This window comes from Miscanthus floridulus, chromosome 6, assembly GCF_019320115.1.
Source record: "Miscanthus floridulus cultivar M001 chromosome 6, ASM1932011v1, whole genome shotgun sequence".
Lineage (NCBI taxonomy): Eukaryota > Viridiplantae > Streptophyta > Magnoliopsida > Poales > Poaceae > Miscanthus > Miscanthus floridulus.
Window position 1 is genome coordinate 48,032,507 of NC_089585.1, and position 23,798 is coordinate 48,056,304.

Consider the following 23,798-nt stretch of genomic DNA (forward strand, 5'->3'; position numbering starts at 1 on the left):
TGCTAGTCTATTCTAGTTCCTCGTATTGGACCAAGGACTTGTGCAGGTCGCTAGCAAAGATGCCGGTGGGGATCGGCTCTTAGCTCGATGCCATCTTTGCTAACATGTTGGCTACTTCATTGAGCCACCTTAGGATATGGTTGAGCTTAAAGCCATCGAACTTGTCCTCCAACTGTCGGACCTCATGACAATACGCAGCCATCTTGGCATTTTGGTAGCTTGACTCCTTCATGACCTGGTCGATGACCAGTTGTGAGTCGCCTCAGACGTCAAGCCATTGGATGCCCAACTCAATGGTGATGCGCAAGCCATTGATGAGTGTCTCATACTCAGCCACATTATCTGAAACCAGGAAGTGGATGTGAATTGCATACCTCATGCACACCCTGAGGGGGGAAACGAAAACAAGCCTAACCTTGGTGCCCTTCTTCATCAGTGACCCCTCAAAGTACATTGTCTAGTACTCCTGCTCGATGGCCACCGGTGGCATCTAGATCTCGATCCATTCGGCTAGAAAGTCAGCCAGTGCCTGAGACTTGATGGCTGTTCGTGGGGCGTACGTGATACCCTAATCCATTAGCTCGAGTGCCCATTTTGTGATTCTCCTCGTGGCCTCCCAGTTTTGGATAACCTTGCCGAGGGGGAAAGATGACATGATGGTCACCTGGTGTGAGTCGAAGTAGTGGCACAGCTTTCTCTTGGTGATAAGGATGGCATATAGGAGCTTCTAGATCTAGGGGTAGCATGTCTTGGAGTCGAACAAGACTTCGCTAACAAAGTACATGGGGTGCTGTACCTTGAGGACGTGTCCCTCTTCTCCGCATTCTACAACCAAGGTGGCGTAGACCACCTAAGTCATAGCTACGACATAGAGTAGGAGCGGCTCTCCCTCAGCCAGCGGGACCAGAATCAGGGCCTTCGTCAGGAGCACTTTGGGCTTATCAGCGCCTCTTGAGCCTTAGGCGTCCACATGAATCGGTCGGTTTTCTTTAGGAGCCGGTAAAGGGGGAGCCCCCATTTGCCGAGGCACAAAATGAAGTGACTAAGCACTACAAGGCACCCAATAACCTTCTGAACTCCCTTTAGGTTTAGAATTGGGCCCATCCTCATGATGGCTGAGATTTTTATTGGGTTGGCTTCAATGCCACGCCTTCGGAGATGATGAATCTAAGCAGCATGCCCCTTAGGACCCCAAAGATGCATTTCTTGGGGTTGAGCTTGATGTCGTTCTCCTAGAGCTTCCTAAAGGTCTACTCTAGGTCGACCACAAGCTAGTTGGTCTGCTTGGACTTGACTATGATGTCGTCCACATAAGCCTCAATGGTCCACCCAATGAGGTCTCCAAAGCATTTGGTCATGCAACGCTAGTACGTAGCTTCGGTGTTCTTGAGTCCGAACGGCACTGTAACATAGCAGAACGATCCGAATGGGGCAATGAAAGAGGTCATGAGCTAGTCGGACTCTTTCATCATGATCTGATGGTACCCAGAGTATGCATCAAGAAAGCATAGGGTTTCACACCACAAGGTCGATTCAACTACCTGATCTATGCATGGCAAAGGAAACGAATCCTTTGGGCATGCCTTATTGAGGCTTATACAGTCAACACACATTCTCCATTTCCCAATTTTCTTTTCTACTAGAATGGGATTGGACAACCACTCTAGGTGGTATACTTCCTTGATGAAACCGGTTGCCAAGAGCTTAGCGATTTCCTCGCCGATGAGCCTCTACTTCTCCTCGTTGAAGCGGCGCAGGCATTGTTTGACCGTCCTAGAACCCAACCTGATCTTCAAGGAATGCTTGGTGACTTCACTCAGAATTCCTGGCATATCCGAGGGTTTTCACACAAAGATGTCTTGATTGGCATGGAGGAAGTCGATGAGTGCACCTTCCTATTTGGAGGAGAGGGCGGTGCCGATGCACACCATCTTGTCGGTGGAGTTGTCAGGGTCGACGAGGACCTCCTTGATGTTCTTCGTAGGCTCAAAGGATCTAGCCGCCCGCTTCGTGCCAGGCACTCCTTCAGCGATGTCCTTGCCGATGGCTGCAAACTCCTCAGAAGCGAGGGTCGCCGAAGTGAGCTCGCAGCTCTCAACCTCATACTCATAGGCCCTCTGGAAAGAAGTGCCGACAGTGATGACCCTGCATGGACCTAGCATCTTGAGCTTGAGGTAGGTGTAGTTAGGGACGGCCATGAACTTCACATAACACGGTCACCCCAATATGGCATGGTAGACCGGGGGGAACCTGACTACCTTGAAGGTGAGGGTCTCTGTCCTATAGTTGGACGAATTCCCAAAGATGATGGGCAGGTCGATCTGCCCGATTGGTATGGCCTGCTTTCCCAGCACGATGTCGTGGAAATGTGCCCTAGTTGGTAGGATGCGCGATCGGTCGATGGCCTTGGCATCAAGTGTCTCTGCGTACATGATGTTGAGGTCGTTGCCCCCGTCCATCAGTACCTTGGTGAGCCGCTTCGTTTCAACGATAGGATTGACCACGAGCGGGTACTTGCCTGGGTGTGTGATGCTATCCGAGTGGTCAGATTGGTCGAAGGTTATGGGAGACCCTGACCATTTGAGGAAAGTGGGCGTGGCAGGATCGGCTTCGTAGACCTCTTGGTGCATGAGATTCTATCGGCGCTTGGAGCTATATGCCTCTGGCCCATCGAACATGATGAGACAGCCATCCAGCAACAGAAAGCCACCGTCCTTCTCTCTAGCATCATTGGCTTCTGCCTCGGGCTTCCTCTTCTGCTCCCATTTCTTGGAGCCGCCGGTGAAGGAATGCTTCATGAGGGAGCATTCCTTGTATATGTGTTTGATGGAGAAGGCATGGTTTGGGCTTGGCCCCTCAAGTAGCTTGTCAAAGTGATTGGGGGTGCCCTCGGCTGGTGCTCGACCTGCTTTTCACTCGGCGGCGGCCACGAGTGAGCCCCCATGCCGTTTTCGGTTCTTCTTATTATTCAAACAGTCAGAGGGGCCTTCGTCGGCGTCCTTGTCCCACTTCACCTTGCCTCTAGAGCGATCAAACAATGCTCCAACTGCCTCCTAGCCAGAGCGTGGCCGGTCACGATGTTGAGGAGTTCCTTGGTAGTCCATGGGCCCTTATGTCCCAACTTATGGACCAGGGACTCGCAGGAGGTCCCTGATAGGAAGGCTCTGATGACGTCGGCATTAGCGGCATTGGGGAGCTCATTACACTACTGGGAGAAGCGTCAGATGTACTCACGGAGAGTCTCTCCTAACTTCTACTAGTAGTTCTTCAAGTCCTAGGGGTTCCTAGGGTGCACGTAAGTGCCCTAGAACTTCCCCCATGAAGATTTGTTTTAGATCCACCCAACTCTAAACGCAGTTGGGCGGAAGGTGCTCCAGCCATGTTCGCATCAAGTCGGTCAGGAACAGTGGGAGATTGTGGATGATGAAGTCGTCACTAACTGCATTATCGGCCCAGTAGTTGAGCTGGTAGTCCTCAAGCCACAAACTAGGGTTCGTTTCCCCAGAGTATTTCGGGATGTTAGTCAATGGGCGGTATCAGGGTGGGACCGCCGCCTAGAGGATATGCCAACCAAAAGCCTAGGGCCCCGTTGGTTCAGGGCTATGACTCTGGTCCTCCTTGCGGTCGTAGCGCCCACCATAGTGAGGGTGGTAACCACAGCTTGCCCCCTCCTCCGCATCACTGTGGGTACACCGGTGGGTGTCGCGCGTGTCACGGTTGTGGCCAAAACGCTCTTGCATCGGAACCATGATGCATGGCCTGCTACCATGCGGCACCTAGTGGACTAATGCGTCCTTGTTGGGTCACACTGAGGGCATGCGCTGGCTGGCGTCGAGCTCCCGTCACCGAGACAGCAAGCTCTTGGCCTGCTACGTAGCTACACACTTGAGTAGCGTGTGAATCTCATGGTGGGCCCATCGATCCTCGGGCGTCGTAGGCCCCAGAAGCCCCTTGAGCAAGGTTGCCATAGCAGCAATGTTTTGCTTGCCCAGGCAAAGTGCGGGAGCGCTTGATCATCCTCGACGATCCTCTAGTTCACGTCATGGGCCATGGCACATGCGCACCCCCTGTCTCCATGGTGCTCGATCTGGCGAGCTGGAGTCGTGCTTCCTTAAGCTCTAGGTGTCGGGCCTTCAGCTGCTCCACCTGCAGGTGGGGTGGGGCTCTTGCATCCCCCTTGACCTCATCATCAAGGTCATTCATCGAGGTAGCCTCCTCCTCGTGGATGCTTTCGATGTGTCCCTCGGGGGTACCTATCATGAAGCATTCACAAGATAGATGATGGCTCTCCCTATTGGAGTTAGAGCCAGAGGGTGACTCTAGCTCCTCTGTGAGGAGGTCATGGAAAGACTCCACAACATGTTCGATCACCCACATGAACTCATCGTTCGCTAGGGATGAAATCATGCGTTGCATAGACTGAACGGGAGCACTATCGGGGCGCTCCGGATGAGGTATTCTAGGGAGAGCGGCTCTCCCCCGGTAAGCTACGCCATGATGTTGGTGAACGAGAAGGTGAGGTGATGCAGGCGCTCCTGGGATGGTTGGGATCCTAGGAAGACGCCGAGCTGACGCTCCAACTGCCCATCCTCGAATTCGAGGAGCTGGCCGCTCTCAGGGGCATGGGCCTCCGGCGCACATAGCCGCAGCTCCTCGAGCGCCTCAGTGATCGCATCGAGGCTGGTGGAGTGGAGGGGTTGAATGATGACGGGCACACACGCCAGCTCTCCCTCCACCATGATGATGAATTCTAGGACCCCGAAGCGCGCATGTGCATCCAGGACCCAGCTGATGTCGTGACTAGCCATCTGAGGCCTAGTGTTGGATGTCGAGACGCACAAAAGGCCCCTACCTTGCACGCCAACTGTCGGTGTTTTGAATTGCCACCAGCTAGTAAATTTGTATATTGCATGTCTGACCCGGATGGTGTGCTAAGAGGACACGAGGATTATACTAGTTCGGGCCGAATGCCCCTACGTCTAGTTTCAGGCTGCTGTGTTACCAGCACTAAGTTTGTAGTAGGGGGTTACAAACTGGCGAGAGAGGGAAGAGCTCCCAAGTCTCTGTGGTTCGATTGCTCGATCTATTGGTCGATCGATCTCCCCATGAACAGTGCCCTGCCTTCCCTTTTATAGACCAAGGGGAGAGAACATGATACCAGAGACCGAGAGAAGGGAAGAGGGAAAAAAGAAAGAGAAATAAGGCTCCCAAGGGTGTGCCATCCTCCTCTTAACGTGGGTCCCGCTGACCCTGTAGATCGTGGTGGCAGTGGTGTCGTACCAGGGACCTGTTGGCCGCTGCAGCATACGTGTAGGCGTCATGCGCCGTTCTTGTCTTCCATCGCATCCGAGCGGACTGTAACACCTCAGGTGTTTAAATACTAAAACCTGACATGTCATCATACGCATTATAAAGCATTTGGTATTTGGTGAAAACTTTGAGATGCATACACTAAAACAAGTTTATATTTATGTGGTATGTGTTGAATTGTATTGTTTGACTCAAGTTCAAAGTTTGCTTGGATTTTTAAATTTTCGAGAAAACCCTGATTTTCAGCATTTAAATCCTACCCTAAAAACTTATTTCAAAATCTAAGCATATTTTGGGGTTGAGCCCAAAATCAAAAGTGTAGAGCATGACAAGTTATACAAAGTTTGTTTTTGGAGTTTTCAAAGTTGTTATGAAAAATTTGGAGTAATTCAAAAAGGCGTAATTCGTTAAATTTCCCCTATTCGAATTCAAAAGTTCATTTCAAAATCTAGACTGAATTTGGGGTTGGTTATAAAAGTAAAGTTGTAGAACTTTTGATTTTGAACAACTTTTATTTTTGGAGATTTTTGAGTTGTTATACAAATTTGGGAGTAATCTGGATTTTAAACTGGGTGGCAATTCTGTAATTTCAATGAATAGTGTTCACCGCTCTTGCTACATTGCCGACGATCCTTCGGCTTGCTTCCAGTCGTGCGCGTGGCCGTCTGGGCATCACGCTGGCAAGGGAAATGGCTTTGTCGTGGCTTCCTTGCGCTTCCTGGCCATCCTTTATAACCTGAGCCACCGTCGTCATTGCCGTTTCCTTCTCCTCTGTTTTCCCGTCGCCTGGCTCATCTCCGGCGAGCTCGCACCGTCGCGGTAGCGGCTTCACCGTCGCGGCATAGTACTAGATAGCTTCGCCTACTCCTTGCGCACCCAGCCAGCTAGCTCTAGTCGATTGATTTTGTCATGAGTTCACCGTTCGTCGCTTTCTTCCTCGCGGCCGGCCACCTCACCCGAGATTACGTTTCTCCGTGGCCAGCATCCTCCGGTGAGCCGTAGTCCATGATCTGTGTGCCTACAGCTTTGTCTCGATGCTGTGGTACTTAATCCTTTGTTGCTTGCTCGTTTTGATCACTACAGTCGCCGGTTCTCCCTCACCGACGATCTTTGCTCCGCCGTGATCACCGTGGTCGTCGTCACGCCTCTCCGTTGCTTCTCCGACCTCGCTCCTTGCTTCAACGCATTCAGGGTGAGCTACTGGTGCTTCCTAGATCCTTTGTTTAAGCTCTACTGGTTTCACATCACCGGTGTAGCGCTGCCATGCCACCGCGTCCGCCATGGCCGACGTCAGAATGGTATCGGTGCGATCGTTGCAAGGTTTTTGTTGTATTGTTTTACAAAAACTTCAAAATGATTTGGATGACTAAATTTAACTTGATAATTGTGTCCAAATTGCTTCTGACTTATCTTATTTCTTTCTCAACATTCCTTATTTGATTAAAAAGGTTTTGTGTGGTGGAGTAGTAATCTTACTATGCCCTATATAAAAATAAATGTTGTTTATGTGCATTATAAACTTTGATGTTTTTGTTCATAAGAACGATTCATGCATCATGATTAATTTACTAGTTACTTCCTTCACCTCTGAGTCTGGAGTTGAGTAGTGAGTCTGGTTTGAGTAATGTAATCCATCATAGCTGCTCTTTAGACTTTGATCAAATGATCTTATTTGGATTAAATTGGCTTCCTACAGTATGGCTCGTACCAAGATGACGCCCCATAAGTCCACTAGACCCAAAGGAGTTCCTCATCACCAACTTGCCCCTAGAAATGATGGTGCTAGTAGTAGCAGCTCTAGGCCTGATCCCTAGGTAGAGATACAGAGGATTTCTACAGAGTTAGCACAAGCTACTAGAGATAGGGCTTTGGATGCTATATAGGTAGGAGAATTACAGGATCAATTGAGATGTCTCACCACTGCACACAGGAACTGTGAAAGTATGTTAGTTTGTATGGTGGAGGGAAGGAATGAAGCATGGCATAGGGAAAATGTAGCTAGAGCTAGAACTCATGAGCTAGAATTCTATGTAGAAGATTTAGAAGAACATAATACTTATTTGCATGAGGAAGTTCATAGGCTTAGCAATCTACTAAATCCAAATCATGAACCCCAAGCTGATGCCATGGATCCTGGTGTCATCCTTGCCGATGATGACGAATCGGAAGAAGAAGAAGAAGATCCTAAAGAATTAGTAATGATCGATGAAAGTGATAATGAAGGCGGTAATATTTCCAGAATGGATACCGAGCCAGAAGTTTGAAGTGATCAAGGAAAGGAGTAGAGTTGTATAATAGTTAGTTCTAGTTAAGTTATGTAGTCTTATTTTGGTACTTGCGGGTTTGTGTTTATATTAAGTAAACTCTATGTAATGTGTCTGGAGTAAGCTTTGGTGCAAATCAATAAAGACTTGTGAATAAAGTTTGGTTTATTATGAGCAGATGCGTTGTACGCGGGGTTCGTATATTCCTAGAACTTCACAAGATGAGGATGGTATTCTAGATCCGCCACCAGTTCCAACAAATCTGGCTGATGCTATAACCGCACTTATCAATGTGACGGCCGAAAATTCTTGTTTGCTTCATGAGATAGCTCAGAGTAATCAGAATCAGATACATGGAAACCATGGTCGCCACCATAACAGACAGGAGCCTACATATGTTAATTTTACAGACACAAGACCACCGGTGTTCACCAAGGCAGATGAACCATTGGAGGCTAATGACTGGCTTCGAACCATGGAGCAGAAATTTGATCTTATTCCATGCACAGAGTATCAGAAACCTGTGTTTGCCACCCAGCAACTTAGAGGTTCAGCAAGTGCTTGGTGGGCAAACTTAGTGGCTATACAACCAACTGGCATTCCAATAACCTAGGCTAAGTTCCGTACTGCCTTCAGAGTCCATTATATCCCTAAAGGAGTTATGGCTATGAAGCTAGATGAATTCCTTGCTTTGAAGCAAGGAGATCAAACAGTGATGCAGTATGTGGGAAGATTCAATCACCTATCACAATATGCATCTAAACATGTCAATACAGATGCCAAGAAGAAGAGGTGGTTTATGAGAGGTCTGAATACCAAGCTATAGACAATGATGACAACTTGTACTAATGTTACTTATCATGAGGCGGTAAATATTGCAATTGCTTCAGAGTCAAAGTATCAGCAGCATAAGGAGCTCAAAAAGAAAAAGAGTATGTCGTCTAGATCTTTTGGAGGAAATCAGAAGAGGCAGAGGGTGATTTATCATCCAGTACATCATAATCATCCTCCTTATCATCTGCCACAGTCCCAAGCCAGGCAACAGTCAAATGTCCGTCCTACTATAACCTACTCGAATTCACAATCGACCAATGCTCCTGGTGGTAATGCTCCAACGTCCTAGGGTCACAACTATCCATGTTACAATTGTGGAAGGACTGGTCATTTCTCTAGGGAATGTCCATATCCTAGATAGGCTAATCAAAATTATCAGAAGGCCCCTACCAATCCACAACAGGGTCAAGCACCAAACAAAAACCCTAATCAGAATGCTCAGAAGGGCAAAGATGAGAGGAAGACAGGACGGGTGTTCTATATTCAAGCTGGAGAAATTCCGGAAGGGGAGCCAATGATGATGGGTATGTTTCCTATTGTTAATCACCTTACAATTATACTTTTTGATTCGGGTGCATCTCATTCATTCATCAATAGAACATTTGTGGTAAAACATGAAATTTCAATTGGGGCAACAAAGGAAAGTTTCTTTATATAGTCGCCCGGGGGACGTCTGCGTACTAAGGAAATGGTATACCAGGTACCCATAAACCTGGGTGGGCATATTTTTCCCACTACCATGATTATCCTTAAGGATCAGGATATAGATGTAATCTTGGGAGTGAATTGGATGTATCAGCATAAGGCTGTTATAGATGCTTTGAATAGAACTTTAAGGGTAAGTTTGCCTGATAGTACTTCTCATCCAACTTCCAACCTTAAGAAGATCAGTGGGCAAGATTTGTGCAACTGCTGTCAAAGAGATTAGAGATATCCCGGTAGTGTATGAATTTCCGGATGTGTTTCCTAAAGATTTACCCGGTCTACCACCTGATAGGGATATATAGTTTAACATAGAGTTGCAACCTGGAACAACTTTGATTTCTCGGAGAGCTTATAGGATGCCACCTAAGGAATTGGCCGAGTTGAAGACTCAGTTACAAGAATTGATTGAGAAGGGGTTTATCCAACCTAGTTCATCACCTTGGGGATGTCCAGCAATTTTTGTGAAAAAGAAAGATGAGACCCTGAGGTTATGTGTCGACTATTGTCCATTGAATGAAGTGACCATCAAGAATAAATATCTCTTACCTCGGATAGATTTGCTTTTTGATCAATTGGCCGAAGCCAAAGTTTTCTCCAAGATAGATTTGAGGTCAGGATATCACCAAATCAAGATAAAGCCTGAAGATATTCCCAAAACGGCATTTACCACAAGATATGGATTATATGAATACTTAGTAATGTCTTTTGGTTTGACAAATGCTCCAGCTCATTTTATGTATCTGATGAATTTAGTATTCTTGCCTGAGCTAGACAAGTTTGTAGTGGTGTTTATTGATGACATTCTAGTATATTCCAAAAATAAAGAAAGAACAAGCGAAACATCTCAGAATTGTTCTAACCCACTTGAGAGAACATCAACTATATACCAAGTTTAGCAAATGTGATTTCTGGCTTAAGGAAGTACAATTTCTTGGACATGTCTTGTCAGCTGAAGGCGTTGCAGTTGATCCAAGCAAAGTGAAGGATGTGCTTGATTGGAAACCGCCAACCACAGTTCATCAAGTTCGGAGTTTTCTGGGATTAGCAGAGTATTACCGTCGGTTTATTCTAGATTTCTCTAAAGTATCAAAGTCCATAACTAAATTGTTGAAGAACCAAGTCAAGTTTGTCTGGTCATCTGATTGTGAAGAGGCTTTCCAGACTTTGAAGAGATTATTGACTACTGCACCAGTATTAGCCCAACCTGATATCAAGAAGCCGTTTGATGTTTATTGTGATGCTTCAGGTATTGGTATTGGATGTGTGTTGATGCAAGAAGGCCGAGTCGATGCTTATGCATCCAGGCAACTTAAGCAACACAAATAACACTATCCGACTCATGATCTGGAGTTAGCAGCTGTGGTTCATGCTCTGAAGATTTGGTGGCATTACCTGCTTGGTAATACGTGCCATATGTATACAGACCACAAAAGCTTAAAGTATATCTTTACTCAGTCAGAATTGAACATGCGACAAATAAGATGGTTAGAACTGATTAAGGATTATGACTTGGAAGTACATTATCACCTCGGTAAAGCAAATATGGTTGCAGATGCCCTTAGTTGTAAAAGTTATTACAATTATCTGGCAGTGAGAACAATGGGTTTGACTTTATGCCAAGAAATGGAGAAATTGAATGTAGAAGTAATTCAACAAGGTAACTTGACCAACATAATTGTTGAAGCCACTATTCAAGATCAAGTTGTTGCTACTCAGAAGGAAAACAAGGGTATAACCCATATCAAGGAAAGAGTCAAGAATGGAAAAGCGGAATGCTTTAGCATAGATGATGAAGGAGTGCTATGGTTCAAGGATCGCCTGGTGGTACCAAAGGTTCCTAAGTTGCGGCAGTCAATTCTAGAAGAGGCACATGCTACTAGGTTATCTATCCATCCGAGAAGTAACAAGATGTACCATGACTTGAAGCAAAGATTCTGGGGGACAAAAATGAAAATAAAGATTGCTAGATATATAGCAAAGTGTGATACTTGTCAAAAGGTGAAAGCTATACATTTGAGATCTGCTGGTGAATTACAACCATTACCTATTCCATCTTGGAAGTGGGAGGACATAAGTATGGACTTTATTGTTGGTCTACCCAAGACATCAAAGGGATTTGACTCAGTATGGGTTATTGTAGATCGACTCACTAAGTCAGCACATTTTTTTCCTGTCAAGACTATATATCCTACGATCCAATATGCCAAGATGTACTTAGCAAGAATCATGAGCTTACATGGAGTACCAAAGACCATAGTGTCAGATAGGGGTACACAGTTTGTCTCTAGCTTTTGGAAACACTTACATGCTTCATTAGGTACCAAACTTCTGTACAGTACAGCTTATCATCCTCAGACTGATGGTCAGACTGAAAGAGTCAATCAAGTACTTGAAGATATGTTAAGGTGTTGTGTTCTTAACTATTCCAAAAAGTGGGATGAATGTCTGCCTTTGGCTGAGTTCTCATACAACAATAGTTATCAGGAAAGCATTAGAATGGCTCCATTTGAAGCACTCTATGGTCGTAGGTGCAGAACATCACTGAGTTGGTCTGAGCCTGGAGAAAGAAGATTCTTTGGAGTCAACCTTGTGAAAGAAACAGAAGACAAGGTTAGGCAAATATAGAGTAATTTTAAGATAGCTCAGTCCCATCAAAAGAGTTATGCGGATAGACGACGGAGACCATTGGTGTTCAGCAAAGGAGATTTTGTATATCTGAAAGTATCACCAATGAAAGGAGTTACCCGTTTTGGTGTTAAAGGCAAGTTGGCACCTCGATATATTGGACCATCTCAAATTTTGGAGAGGTATGGAAAAGTGGCATATCGCTTGAAATTACCTAAAAATCTTGCAGCTGTGCATGATGTGTTCTATGTTTCTCAATTGAAGAAGTGTCTCCGAGTGCCTGAGTAGAATGTTGAGGTTGAAGGAGTGGAACTTGAACCAGATTTGACTTATTCTGAATATCCTATCCGAGTTTTGGATAAGAAAGATCGTGTTACTCGAAGAAGGACAATCAAGTTCTACAAGATACAATGGAATCAACATTCAGAAGAAGAAGCTACTTGGGAATCAGAAGATTACTTATTAGAAAATTTTCCAGAGTTTCTTGCGTCAATATAGAATAATGTTAGTTAAGCTAGGTTGATACAAATAGTGTTTTGTAAAGGGACCTCAACTGTTTTATGGACATATTTTGTATGTGTTCTTGCGACACATTTCTTTTTCCATTACTTACCCTATGTCTTTGAATCTTGGGGCGAGATTTCTTTTAGGGGGAAGGATTGTAACACCTCGGGTGTTTAAATACTAAAACCTGACATGTCATCATACGCATTGCAAAGCATTTGACATTTGGTGAAAACTTTGAGATGCATACACTAAAACAAGTTTATATTTATGTGGTATGTGTTGAATTGTATTGTTTAACCCAAGTTCAAAGTTTGCTTGGATTTTTAAATTTTCGAGAAAACCCTGATTTTCAGCATTTAAATCCTACCCTGAAAACTTATTTCAAAATCTAAGCATATTTTGGGGTTGAGCCCAAAAGAAAAAGTGTAGAGCTTGACAAGTTATACAAAGTTTGTTTTTGGAGTTTTCAAAGTTGTTATGAAAAATTTGGAGTAATTCGAAAAGGCGTAATTCGTTAAATTTCCCCTATTCGAATTCAAAAGTTCATTTCAAAATCTAGACCAAATTTGGGGTTAGTTATAAAAGAAAAGTTGTAGAACTTTTGATTTTGAACAACTTTTATTTTTGGAGATTTTTGAGTTGTTATACAAATTTGAGAGTAATTTGGATTTTAAACTAGATGGCAATTCTGTAATTTCGATGAACAGTGTTCACCGCTCTTGCTACATTGCCGGCGATCCTTCGGCTTGCTTCCAGTCGCGCGCGTGGCCGTCTGGGCGTCGCGCTGGCGAGGGAAATGGCTTCGCCGTGGCTTCCTTGCGCTTCCTGGCCATCCTTTATAACCTGAGCCGCCATCGTCATTGCCGTTTCCTTCTCCTCTGTTTTCCCGTTGCCTGGCTCATCTCCGGTGAGCTCGCACCGTCGCGGTAGCATCTTCACCGTCACGGCATAGTACTAGATAGCTTCGCCTACTCCTTGCGCACCCAGCCAGCTAGCTCTAGTCGATTGATTTCGTCGTGAGTTCACTGTTTGTCGCTTTCTTCCTCGCGGTCGGCCACCTTACTCGAGATTACGTTTCTCCACGGCCAGCATCCTCTGGTGAGCCGTTGTCCGTGATCTGTGCACCTACGGCTTCATCTCGATGGTGTGGTGCTTAATCCTTTGTTGGTTGCTCGTTTTGATCATTGCAGTCGCCGGTTCTCCCTCATCGACGATCTTTGCTCCACCGTGATCACCGTGGTTGTCGTCACGCCTCTCCGTTGCTTCTCCAACCTCGCTCCTTACTTCAACGCGTTCGGGGTGAGCTACTGGTGCTTCCTGGATCCTTTGTTTAAGCTCTACTGGTTTCACGTCGCCGATGTAGCACTGCCATGCCACCGCGTCCGCCATGGCCGGCGTCAACCTTGAATCGTGTCGTGATTGAGTTAGCTAGTGTCTCCAATCGATGTGCCATGTTGTTGTGAGTGTTTTGGTACTTTGGCCGTCACCGTTGGACTCACCATCGACGAGTTAGCGTCAGTCAGCGCCATCGCCATCGCGGTCAAAGCCAGAGGTTGAAGATGACAAGTGGGGTCGGGTTGTCAGTGACTCAACGTTCAAATGGAATATTTTTTCTATTTTCAGATTTGAATGAATAGTGATGTAATTTGTTATTTTTGTGTAGATTTATTTAAAGCTCCAAAAATTATGAAAATTTTTGTGTGACTTCTCTGTGATGTATAATATTTAAGAAAAATATGAAATAATGTTTTTCAGTAAGTTTTGAATGTGATGAAAATTGCTCAATTAATTAATAAATGAATTTCCATTATTTTTCTAGGCTTATTTATTTATCCAAAAATTATGAAATTTGTTTTGCCACTTTGTTATCATGTAATGAACATTTACAAAAATTTTGAGGTCAATTGGAATAAGTTGATTTATTTCATAATTCTTAATTAATTAATTAATTCATAAAAGCAAATAGTAACCTTTAGTGATTTAGGTTTTGTTTGAATTTTTTATTGAGTGATTCCCTTGGGTCATTAGTTGATAATGATTCTTGGCAATTGATTTGGGTGTTGCGAAAAAGGTTTAATTAATTTGACTTGCCACTGTACCGCGAAGGAAAGTTGTATTCGAATTGTTAAATTTTGCATCATCATCAAGCATCATGTTTCGTATTCTACATCATGTTAAACATTGTATTGCTACTACGTGTAGTGAACGAAGGTGAACACGTGATAGTTAACCAAGTTGCTGAGGAAGTTAGTCCGTCTGTTGAGGTCGCATCGAATACTTATGAAACGTCGCAGGAACCGGACTTTTCCGTCAATGAAGGCAAGCCCCGGATGCATACAACCCTACCTTATATTTTTCAAATTGATTTCGCTTTTGCTTCTTTTTACTGCATTAAGTGATTAGGAGTCAAGTACAAACCAAATTGGTACATTACCAACCTTGTTATTCCATATTTACCATATTACCAGTTTTAAATTCGTATATGCCTAGTTTTGCTTAGCTATGCTTAGAACGATGAAAGTCGGGTGATTACCTGCCACCTACAAGTTTTAAATGAAACTTTGGTTACTTATGTTATCATGTAATATGGGAATGTGGAGTAATAAATTTAGACCGGGCGGACTCGGTGTGTGTGAGCCACAAGACATGGAGGTCTTGTGAGCGGGTTCTTTCTACCTGTGTCGATTAAAGCACGTTCGTTGTTGAATTGCATGAGGTGAGAATTTGTAGTACTAACCACATACTCCGGTAAGCCTTAACTTGGCGATTCTAGCACGAGAATGGCTACTCGCGCACTGGGAGTGGAGAGATGGCGAGAATAGTGTGTACCCATGTGGCCATGGGCTAGAATAGTGGAGTACTGTATTCTCGGGTGGCACGGACCCATTCTTGATTTAGAGGATCCGAGAGTAGGTTGGTATATGTAGGTCGGGGACCTGCATATGTCGTGTGGTCTGGAATCCCCAGCTGGGCTTAATCGGTTCGAATCGTCGTTGCTCCTCGGTTATGGAGACTCAACTCACTGTTCATCATCGTAGTATTAATAACTGAAACTTAAGGCTGGTTGAAAAAGTGTTGGATATGAAGTTTCATGATCTCCATACGGATCGTGTCAGCTTTGTATATGATTTTATGAAGCTATAAATGTCGAATTAAAGAATTTTTATTAAAGAGCTTTTACACAAAATAACTTTGATTATTGCTAAAGCCATACCTTGAATCCCTGATCCTGCATTCCTGAGTTTATCAGTTCTTATTTCAGTTAAGTCTTGTTGAGTACTTTTGTACTCAGGGTTCGTTGACCCTTCTTGCAGGTGAGCCTCATGAGCAGATCTGTTTTGGATCGTGCTGCATGACTATTGTTCGATCTGACGATGAGAAGTAAATGTGTGGCCCTTGGGTAGGGCAGTTCTATTGTGTGTTTTGTATTATGTATAATGCCACTCCACTACTACTTTGGTTTGTAATAATCACCGAACATAGTTTGTAAGGTTTGAAACTACTGGTTTGTAAATTATGTTATTGTAAGATTTCCGCTGTTTTTACTCTGGTGTAGATATTTGAATAAATGTTGTAATACTGCAATGACTCTGTAACATGATCCTGCTCGGAAATCGTGGATGATTCGGGGTTCCCCGAGGACACCCGACAGTCTTCTTAAGTTACCGGAAACATATGCACAGATGTCAAAGGTCGTCGGATAGTGACAGGTGCATGTGGGCCCTATAATTTAGGAGGTTCTGCCACACGGACATAATAGTCAACGGGTCCCCTGACAGAGGCCATACGGGGAGCTGGCGGTACAGTGCTAGTCAACTAACGTCGGTCGACTGACGTTGGATGGTGGTCAGGCAGGGGGTTGGCAGTGCAGTGCCGGCCTATTAACGTGGTGGGCGACGTGAGTCTCCCAGCATGGCCTGATGCGACCGCCAGTCGCATTAGGACACGCTCGAGACGTGCTCCTGGGCGTACGCCTCCACGCTGTAGTGGTTAAAGCGGTTCGGGTTCCACCCTGGGGCCACTGCTTTTGTCCGGTAGCAAATCCGACCCCCAGGGAACGGGCGAGGCGGAAATCCCGCCCTGGGGACCGGGCGAGACGGAATCCAACACTCGGGGGTCGGATGAGGCGGAGCCCTCCCCGTGGGGCCGGACGAGGCGGAGCCTGTGCCCTAGGGTCCTCGGAGTCGGAGCCCGCGCCTTGGGGTCGGACGAGGCGGAAACCTCATCCTCGGAGTTGGACGAGGCGTGGCTTGGCTCCTGGGGGTCGGACGAGGCCGCAGTTACGTCCTTAACCATCGGATGAGCCGACGTGACGCTCATTAATCCTTTGGTTTGGATACCCGGATATAGATATCCGACAACATTGCAAAGTGAAATTGGTCTGAAATTCTTGAGGTCCCGCGGGTGCTTTACCTTTGGAATCAGAACAATCGTTGTCTGGTTGATGGCCTCCGGAAGCTACCCGCCATTTAAAAAATTCGGAACAGCATTGGTGACACTCTGGCCAACAGTATCCCAGTGTGTTTGATAGAAGCCCGCCGTGAAACCATCGGGACCGGGAGCCTTATTTGCTCCCATCATGGACAGCGCCCTCTCCACTTCTTGACGTGTGTAGGGGCTTTCCAAGATTCATTCATCGCACTCGTTACCCGTGGTGACACATGAGCCAGTATCCCGTGCGGCTCCAAGACCGGCTGGGCTGTGAATAATTCATCATAAAACGTTGAGGCCAAGGTCTCCAATTCTGCTTGACCCGTCACTAGATCACCATTAGGAGCACGCAGGGCCGAGATTTGGTTGACCTTGGCACGCTCCCGCGCACGCGCCTAGAAGAACTTGGTGTTCCGATCACCTTCTTTTAACCAGGTTGTCCGCGCACGCTGCTTCGCCGTAATCTCCTCCCTCGCTAAGAGTTCGGACATCCGGGTCATGATCTGTCTCTCCTGCCTAGATGGGCCAGAAAAGAGAGAGTGATGCCTTTGGCTCGGTCAAGCAAGAGATGGGGCATCTCTGACCGAGCCATCTCTTCCAGGAAGGACAAGCGCATCCTCCCTAATGAGCTATGCAGTTGTTGCATGTCCTGGATAGAACTCACATCTCCCCAGGTATCTTTCGCCAAACGCACGTAGGAAGGCTCCCTTCTCCACATATTTTCATACTTAAAATTCCTCAAAATAAAGGGATCCAAATGGCCCTTTAAAGGAAATAGTAAACTCTATCATTATTCATTCGTTAAAAGCAAAGTACAGAAATGGGACATAAGTACATAATGATCCCCTTCATGGTTCTGTAAATTTATACGGATAGTACAGTTTGGCGAATACGCTGAAGCTTAATAAGAATAAAGTCAATCTTGCATGTCTTACCTGTGTTTGTCTCTCTTCTAATCTTAAGTATTGAGCAATTTCTTCCACTTTGTAGCAGTAGCTAGTGCCACAAGAATAAGTTTGAGAGACTAATGGCCTACTCCCTCCGTCCCATAAAAAGTATTATTTTCACTTTCCCATAAATCAAACATTTTTAATTGTGATCAAATATATTAATATATTTGGTACATAAATAGTAGATCGTTGAATATCAGCCTGTTCGTTTGGCTGGGCTTGTTTATTGCTAGATCGTGAAGAAGTATTGCTGGCTGGTTTGGTGTGAGAGAAAAATCTGTTCCGGCTGGAAATTTACGATCGTTTACGAGGGGATAATCCCAACCGAACAAGCTGTATATTCTCATAATAAACTTATTTAAAGATACAAATGTTGCTAATATTTTCTATAAATCTGGTCAAATTTAAGAAACTTTCACCAACACACCATAGCGACTTTTTTTATAGTGCTGAGCAGATTCTAGTATAGCATTGAGCCAGCTCTGGCAACATTGCCCAACACCGGCCAACACTCGGCCTTCAGTAACTGATTTTTTCCCACTAGTTTGTCGGATTGAGATGCACTTGGCTGGTATCACCAGTCACCTATCTTATTATGGATGACTAATTTTGGTAAATTTGTTAATATCTTTTTGCCAATGTAATGGTTAAGTACTTTGCATTTCCCCAAGAAAGTCATATGAAGCAGATTGATGGTTTTCGCAAGCACTGCCTCTGGGATGGGCGATAGATACTCAGACAAGGTAAATGTCTTGTGGATTGCACAAAGGCTTGTCGGTCTAAAGCAAAAGGTGGCTTGGTTATTATCAATCTCAAAGCATAGAACAAATCTCTTCTACTAAACTTTGCAGACAAATTATACAATAGTTTTGATACACCGTGGGTGCAGCTAACTTGGTCGGGTTTCTAACTCTAGCCTAGTTCCCCCTCATGTCAAGTGACTAGTGGGTTATTTTTGGTGGCAAGATGTTGTGAGCTTGTCGAAGGACTTCAGAGGTGTGGATTCATGTTCGGTGGGTAATCGACGCACGGTGAGCTTTTGGGATGATATGTGGAACTTGGGCTTCTGAATATAGAATTTCCACAGCTTTACTCTTTTGCCAACGATCAGAATCTTTCACTTGCTACCTTTACAGCTCAAAGTATCACCAATAACTTTCTACTACCCCACTCTGTGGTTGCTTTGAGGAAGTTAGTTGTTCTTGCTGGAATTTTGGCCATGCTCCAACTGCAGAATCTAGAAGAAGATAAATGGTGCTATATTTGGGGGCCTTCCTTTTCTTGGAAACAAGCCTACTCTGCTATCATGTGTACCTTACCAGCACCTAAACAGTTGTTTGGATTTGGATAAGTAGTTGCAGAGGTAAACATAAATTTTTCCTAAGTTAAACTAATATTAATTTGAACAAGTTTATGAAGAATAGTATCAATATTTATGATATTATAAAGATAAATTATAAAAAATATATTTCATATATATTATTTTTATAACTTTATTTAAACTTACAATATTTTAACTTAGGAGGTAGGACAACTCAATACCCATTACATTTCAGGACGGAGGTTGCAGTTTGCATAGAAATATACACAGGTAATATGACGAGCTATAGTTTTATGAGTATGCATTCCTTAAATTAAAAACATAGAGGCACAGAGGTAAAAGGCCACGAGTTTGCTACCGTACTTGTACTACTATATACATGCTTCTCCACTGATTACGGGATAGCACCAACCGGCGTGTTAGGCCTTGTGGTGACGCCAGCGTGGAGAAGCAACGCCCAGACGAGCGTGATGAACTCGCCGCCGCGCGCCATGGCCTGGACGTGGCCCTTGACATTCTCCGACGGCGCCACGAAGAGCAGCATCTCCGCCCAGAAGTCGGCCAGGTTCCTGCAGGCCGACGCCTCGTCCTCGGCGTACTCTTCCACCAGGTGCCGGCCGAGCTCCGCGCCCCGCCGCAGCACCGTGTCCCGCGAGTCCTTGCTCAGCTCCGCCAATAGCCGTTCATACCTCTCCGCGGTTGACTCGGTGCCGCCACCGCCGCCATCCGCACCAAGCGCGGCGCGCACGTCGTCGGACACTTCCTTGTACCGTCTTCTGGTCCACGCCGCGGAGTCTGGCAGCAGCTCCGGCGCCACCGCTACCAGGTAGGCGCAGTAGTAGGAGAGGTGGCAGGCGGCGATCATATCCGACGATGCTGACGTCGACTTCATCTCTAAGAGCCTCGTGCCGACGTGCCACACGAGGATCAGTTCCGTGTTGCTGCTCCCGTCAGCGTCCCACGCCCAGCTCTTGTGGGAGCCGTACATCGCCCAGTCCACCTTGCCACCGACTCGGCGTGCCGCTGCACTGTCTTGGCTCGCCCCGTCCCCGTAGCTGCTCAGGAGTGACCGGAGCACCGCGTCCCTGACTAACGGCGACACCGGGATGGACTTCATGAGCCCCGAACTGCCGTAGAGTTGCTCTGAGAGAAGCCCGGTCCGCCTGCGGAAGCGGCGAGGCTCCAGCACCGAGTTCTGTCCGAGCTTGTCCCGCCAACGCGTCGCCGGCCTGAGGTGCAGCACCGCAGTGAGCACCGCGTGGACGCAGCTGGATCGGCGCCACAGCGACTGGTGCCTTATGTAGTGGCCGATCAGCGCCATCTTGGTCCAGTTGGAGCACACGCTGGCGACGATCTCCCATGCCTCGACGAGCACGACGGTGAGCAGGAGGAAGTAAGTGATGACTTTATACGACGTGTAGTGTATCACACCCTTGACCTGATAAATCCATCCCACAGCGACGGCTCCGACGATGATTAGGACGGAACAGATGTAGTTGAGCGCGGCGCACCATCCGCCGAAGATGCACAACGGGATGGGAGAGTAGTAGAAATCACTTGCAAACCAAAGCTCGTCCACGAGGACACGGAACACCCTGTCGGCGTTGATCGCGCCGCCCGTGCCGGCGCTGTCCATGCCTCTGAGCACGAAGCTAAGCGCCTCAACGGACCCAGCGTCGGCCAGAGGGTACCCTGACAGCCGCCGCCGCAGGATCTTGAAGAGCGAGTAGGAGAGGCAGAGGTCCCTGAGCTCCACCCTCTCGGCGAGGACGCCATCCCCGTGCTCAGCCAGCCGCCACACGCGGTCCAGTGTGACAAGGCCGCTGAACTTGTCCTGCAGGGCGTCGCGCTTTACGCGGTATCCCCGAGGGCTCTCCTCGACGTACTTCTTATTCTCTCCCATCACTATGTAGCGCGGCACTTGTTCCAGGCCGCCGTCGTCGCCGTCGGCGACGAGCTGCTCCATGTAGCCGGCGATCAGGCGCGCGTTCTTACCCAGCGCGAACGAGCCGCTCGCGCTGTAGAAGGCAGCCAGCTTGAGCGCCAGCTTGGCGAGACCAAGCGCGCTGAACAAGAAGAAGATGGCTTTGTTGAGATGGCCCAGCCATACCGCCACCGGAACGCAGAGCCAGATAAGGTAGGCCAGCCAGGCGTACTCCGCGAGGTTCTCCACGGGGGGCCTGATCCTGTAGCCGTCGACGCTAGCGTCACCCTCCGCAGGCGAGGAGGCCGCAGCGGTGACTGCTGTCGCGGCCATGTTCGCGTTGCACTTGAGGGTGACGATGAGCACGAGCCACAGGAGGAGCGTCCACATGTTCTGGACGTCGGAGTTGCGACGACCGGTAGGGGCGTTAGGGTTCTCGTGCTTGGACTCCTTGACCCTGCTCAGTAGGGCGGAGAGGATGGCGGAGGAGAGCGGCAGGAATACCATGGAGGCACCCCACACGAAGAAGCGGACTGCCGGGTGCCGGCACAAACGACGGCCGTACGTGCTGAACGCCACCAGCAGGACGATAAGGACGGCCGCAGCGATGACACCGCCATTGCCGAGATCCTCAAGCGTTGAGTCGCCCAACATTTAGATCACCTCTATAGCCGAGTGAGCTCTCCTACTCCTCTGCGTATCCAGTCGCATTGATCGAGCAGATGCGTGCTGTGTGTGTATATATAGTATAAGATATGCCCCGCGCGTCGTTGTAGACTTGTAGAGATTCTCAACAATTTTGAATGAAATTAAGTAGAGACGATGTTGATAGCTTACAGATGTTGATAGCTTACAATTAAAAGGTTCCACTTAGTAAGATGATACGGTTACCAGTGCAACATGATGAATGGTTAGTCGGTAGAGGAGAATTTTTTTTTTAAATTTTAACATTTTTTTAATATAATTTTAAATCTAACATTGTCGGGTATTTTTTTAAAACTAACACTTTTGGTCGTGCATATTGCCCTGACGCAGCCAAATTCCTGTGCCGCATGCATGGTGGCGCGGCATAGGGCTGATGTGGCATGGGCCGGCCTGGGGGACCGATGACGTGGCAGGTCCTGCCGCGCCACCGACCTTGACGTAGCAGTGCCGCGCCCTGTTGTGTGGCGCGGCTGGACCAAATATACCGCCCGAGCACCCACACCACCTGGCCGCTGCGCCTGCCGCCCGACCGGGCTACCTGGATGGTTGAATCGAAACGCGTCGCGCCCGTATTTTGTTGAGTTTTTTCCATGGCCGAATAAAGAATTTGATAAGCCAATGATTAGTTTTTCATCTTTCATAATACGGTTATACACCATTTTAACTAATCAATTACGAAAAATTGCCACCAGCGTCCAGATACGCCGGGACTGCCGGTTCCCGAACGCAGGGTACTTAATCTCGCCGGCAGTGCTGCCGCGACTCAAAGAAACGAATAAGAAGCAAGTTAACAAGCTGCCACATAACATATGCATTGTTTTGACATAAGTTTGAGATAACATAACCAAATAACCCTGCAAATTTCGGATGCCAATATTTATTTGACCTAACAAACTAAGACGCAGGAGTGTAAGGATCCCTCGGACGCCTCTGTCTCTTCGGATTTGTTGGCAACACATTGGGAGTGTAGCCAACGTCGGTATGGTCGCGTCGACGGTGCGTACGGCTCGTACCCTGCAGGTATATGATACGCACGATTACTTATAATTCTTTATGATCGTTAGTTCATAGAGCATACGTATTTAAATAAACTATCTTTGATAGTACCTGTGAGGCTCCTTGGGTACCAAGCGGGGCACCACCTAGCTGAGACATGCCGATCTCGTGCTGCGGCCCATCGTCCCACTGGTCGTGCTGTCTGCGGAAGCCCGGGGGGTCGTCGTCATCGTCGTCCTCGGTTGCAGGATCCTTCCAGCGCTATGATGTAGTGGTGTACGCACCGCGGAAGTGACACCCGACCACGCCGAAGTCATTGGCTAAGAAGAGCCGACCGGTGTCCTCAAAGAGGCTGAAGACGTGCCACCCGACCGCGCCGGGAGTGGCAGTTCTCCATAAGGAGTGTCCATGCAGCTCAGCTTCTGAGCTAGCTTCCTGCAGCTCTTCTTCACCTTCTGCATAAATAGACGTTAAAGTTAGTGCATTACCCAAACGCATATACACTAAAGAAACATTTTCGAAACGGATAAGTTTATGTTTACCTCCACAAAAGCCGTGAGAACACCTGGCCCCTGCCCTCTAGACTCGTGAATCGGAATGCTGCTTCGTTGGACAGCCTTGACAATTGTGTCGCCTGGGTACAGAAACGCGGTTGGACAGTTTTAGTACACATACTTAATACCAAAATGATAATAAATTGTACCATTCAAGTATCTTACCACGTATCTTTGAAGCAGGGCTCTCTGTAGCTGTGTGTCCTCCCTAGTGGTAACGTCGTACACATCTTCGATGACATCCTCCTCTGAGTCCTCGTCAATCACCACGTCAGTGTACGGGGGCTTGATATGTGTCCTCGTAGACCTGTGAAATCACCGTAGGTACTCGTCGAAAGTGTGCTGGTCGTGTGGAGGACCCACAAGGACCGCATGTGGTACCCTAGTCTGCCACAAATGGATGTACGAGCTGTGTGTCACACGCCAATCCTTAGTCTTGTACCTCTTCCTGTGGTCAAACCTGCAACAAAATGATGTTAGTTGTACCAAATACACATCTGAATTGTAGCATTGTTATTAATCGATAACGCACCCATGCAATTCTTGATCGGTGGAGTAAAGCATTGGTGGGCACCATGTCATTCTTCCAAACTGTCTGCAGACCCGGATGGGCAAGTGAATCTCGACCACATGAAAGAAAATAAGAGAGACGTCGCAGTGATACTCGTGTGA

At 46.9% G+C, this 23,798-nt stretch overlaps 2 protein-coding genes across 2 annotated transcripts; both read right to left on the bottom strand.

Moving 5' to 3' along the window:
* Positions 1-1,895: 1,895 nt before the first annotated feature.
* On the bottom strand, positions 1,896-2,459 carry LOC136460578 (uncharacterized). The gene is made up of 2 exons (XM_066460226.1): positions 2,259-2,459; positions 1,896-2,201 (listed from the first exon to the last, which is right to left on the bottom strand). Exons 1-2 carry the CDS (start codon positions 2,457-2,459, stop codon positions 1,896-1,898), a joined length of 507 nt encoding a protein of 168 aa, XP_066316323.1.
* A 16,681-nt stretch (positions 2,460-19,140) lies between these two features.
* Positions 19,141-21,562, bottom strand: LOC136458230 (uncharacterized). The gene has a single exon (XM_066458209.1). It carries the CDS (start codon positions 21,523-21,525, stop codon positions 19,342-19,344), a length of 2,184 nt encoding a protein of 727 aa, XP_066314306.1. The 5' UTR covers positions 21,526-21,562; the 3' UTR covers positions 19,141-19,341.
* Positions 21,563-23,798: the final 2,236 nt, after the last annotated feature.

Coding starts and splice junctions, on each gene's coding strand:
- LOC136460578 (XM_066460226.1), bottom strand. CDS start 2,459: ATGGACGGGGGCAACGACCTCAACATCATGTACGCAGAGACACTTGAT. Junction 2,202..2,258: donor CAGAGACCCTCACCTTCAAG/GTAGTCAGGTTC, acceptor TGTTATGTGAAG/TTCATGGCCGTCCCTAACTA.
- LOC136458230 (XM_066458209.1), bottom strand. CDS start 21,525: ATGTTGGGCGACTCAACGCTTGAGGATCTCGGCAATGGCGGTGTCATC.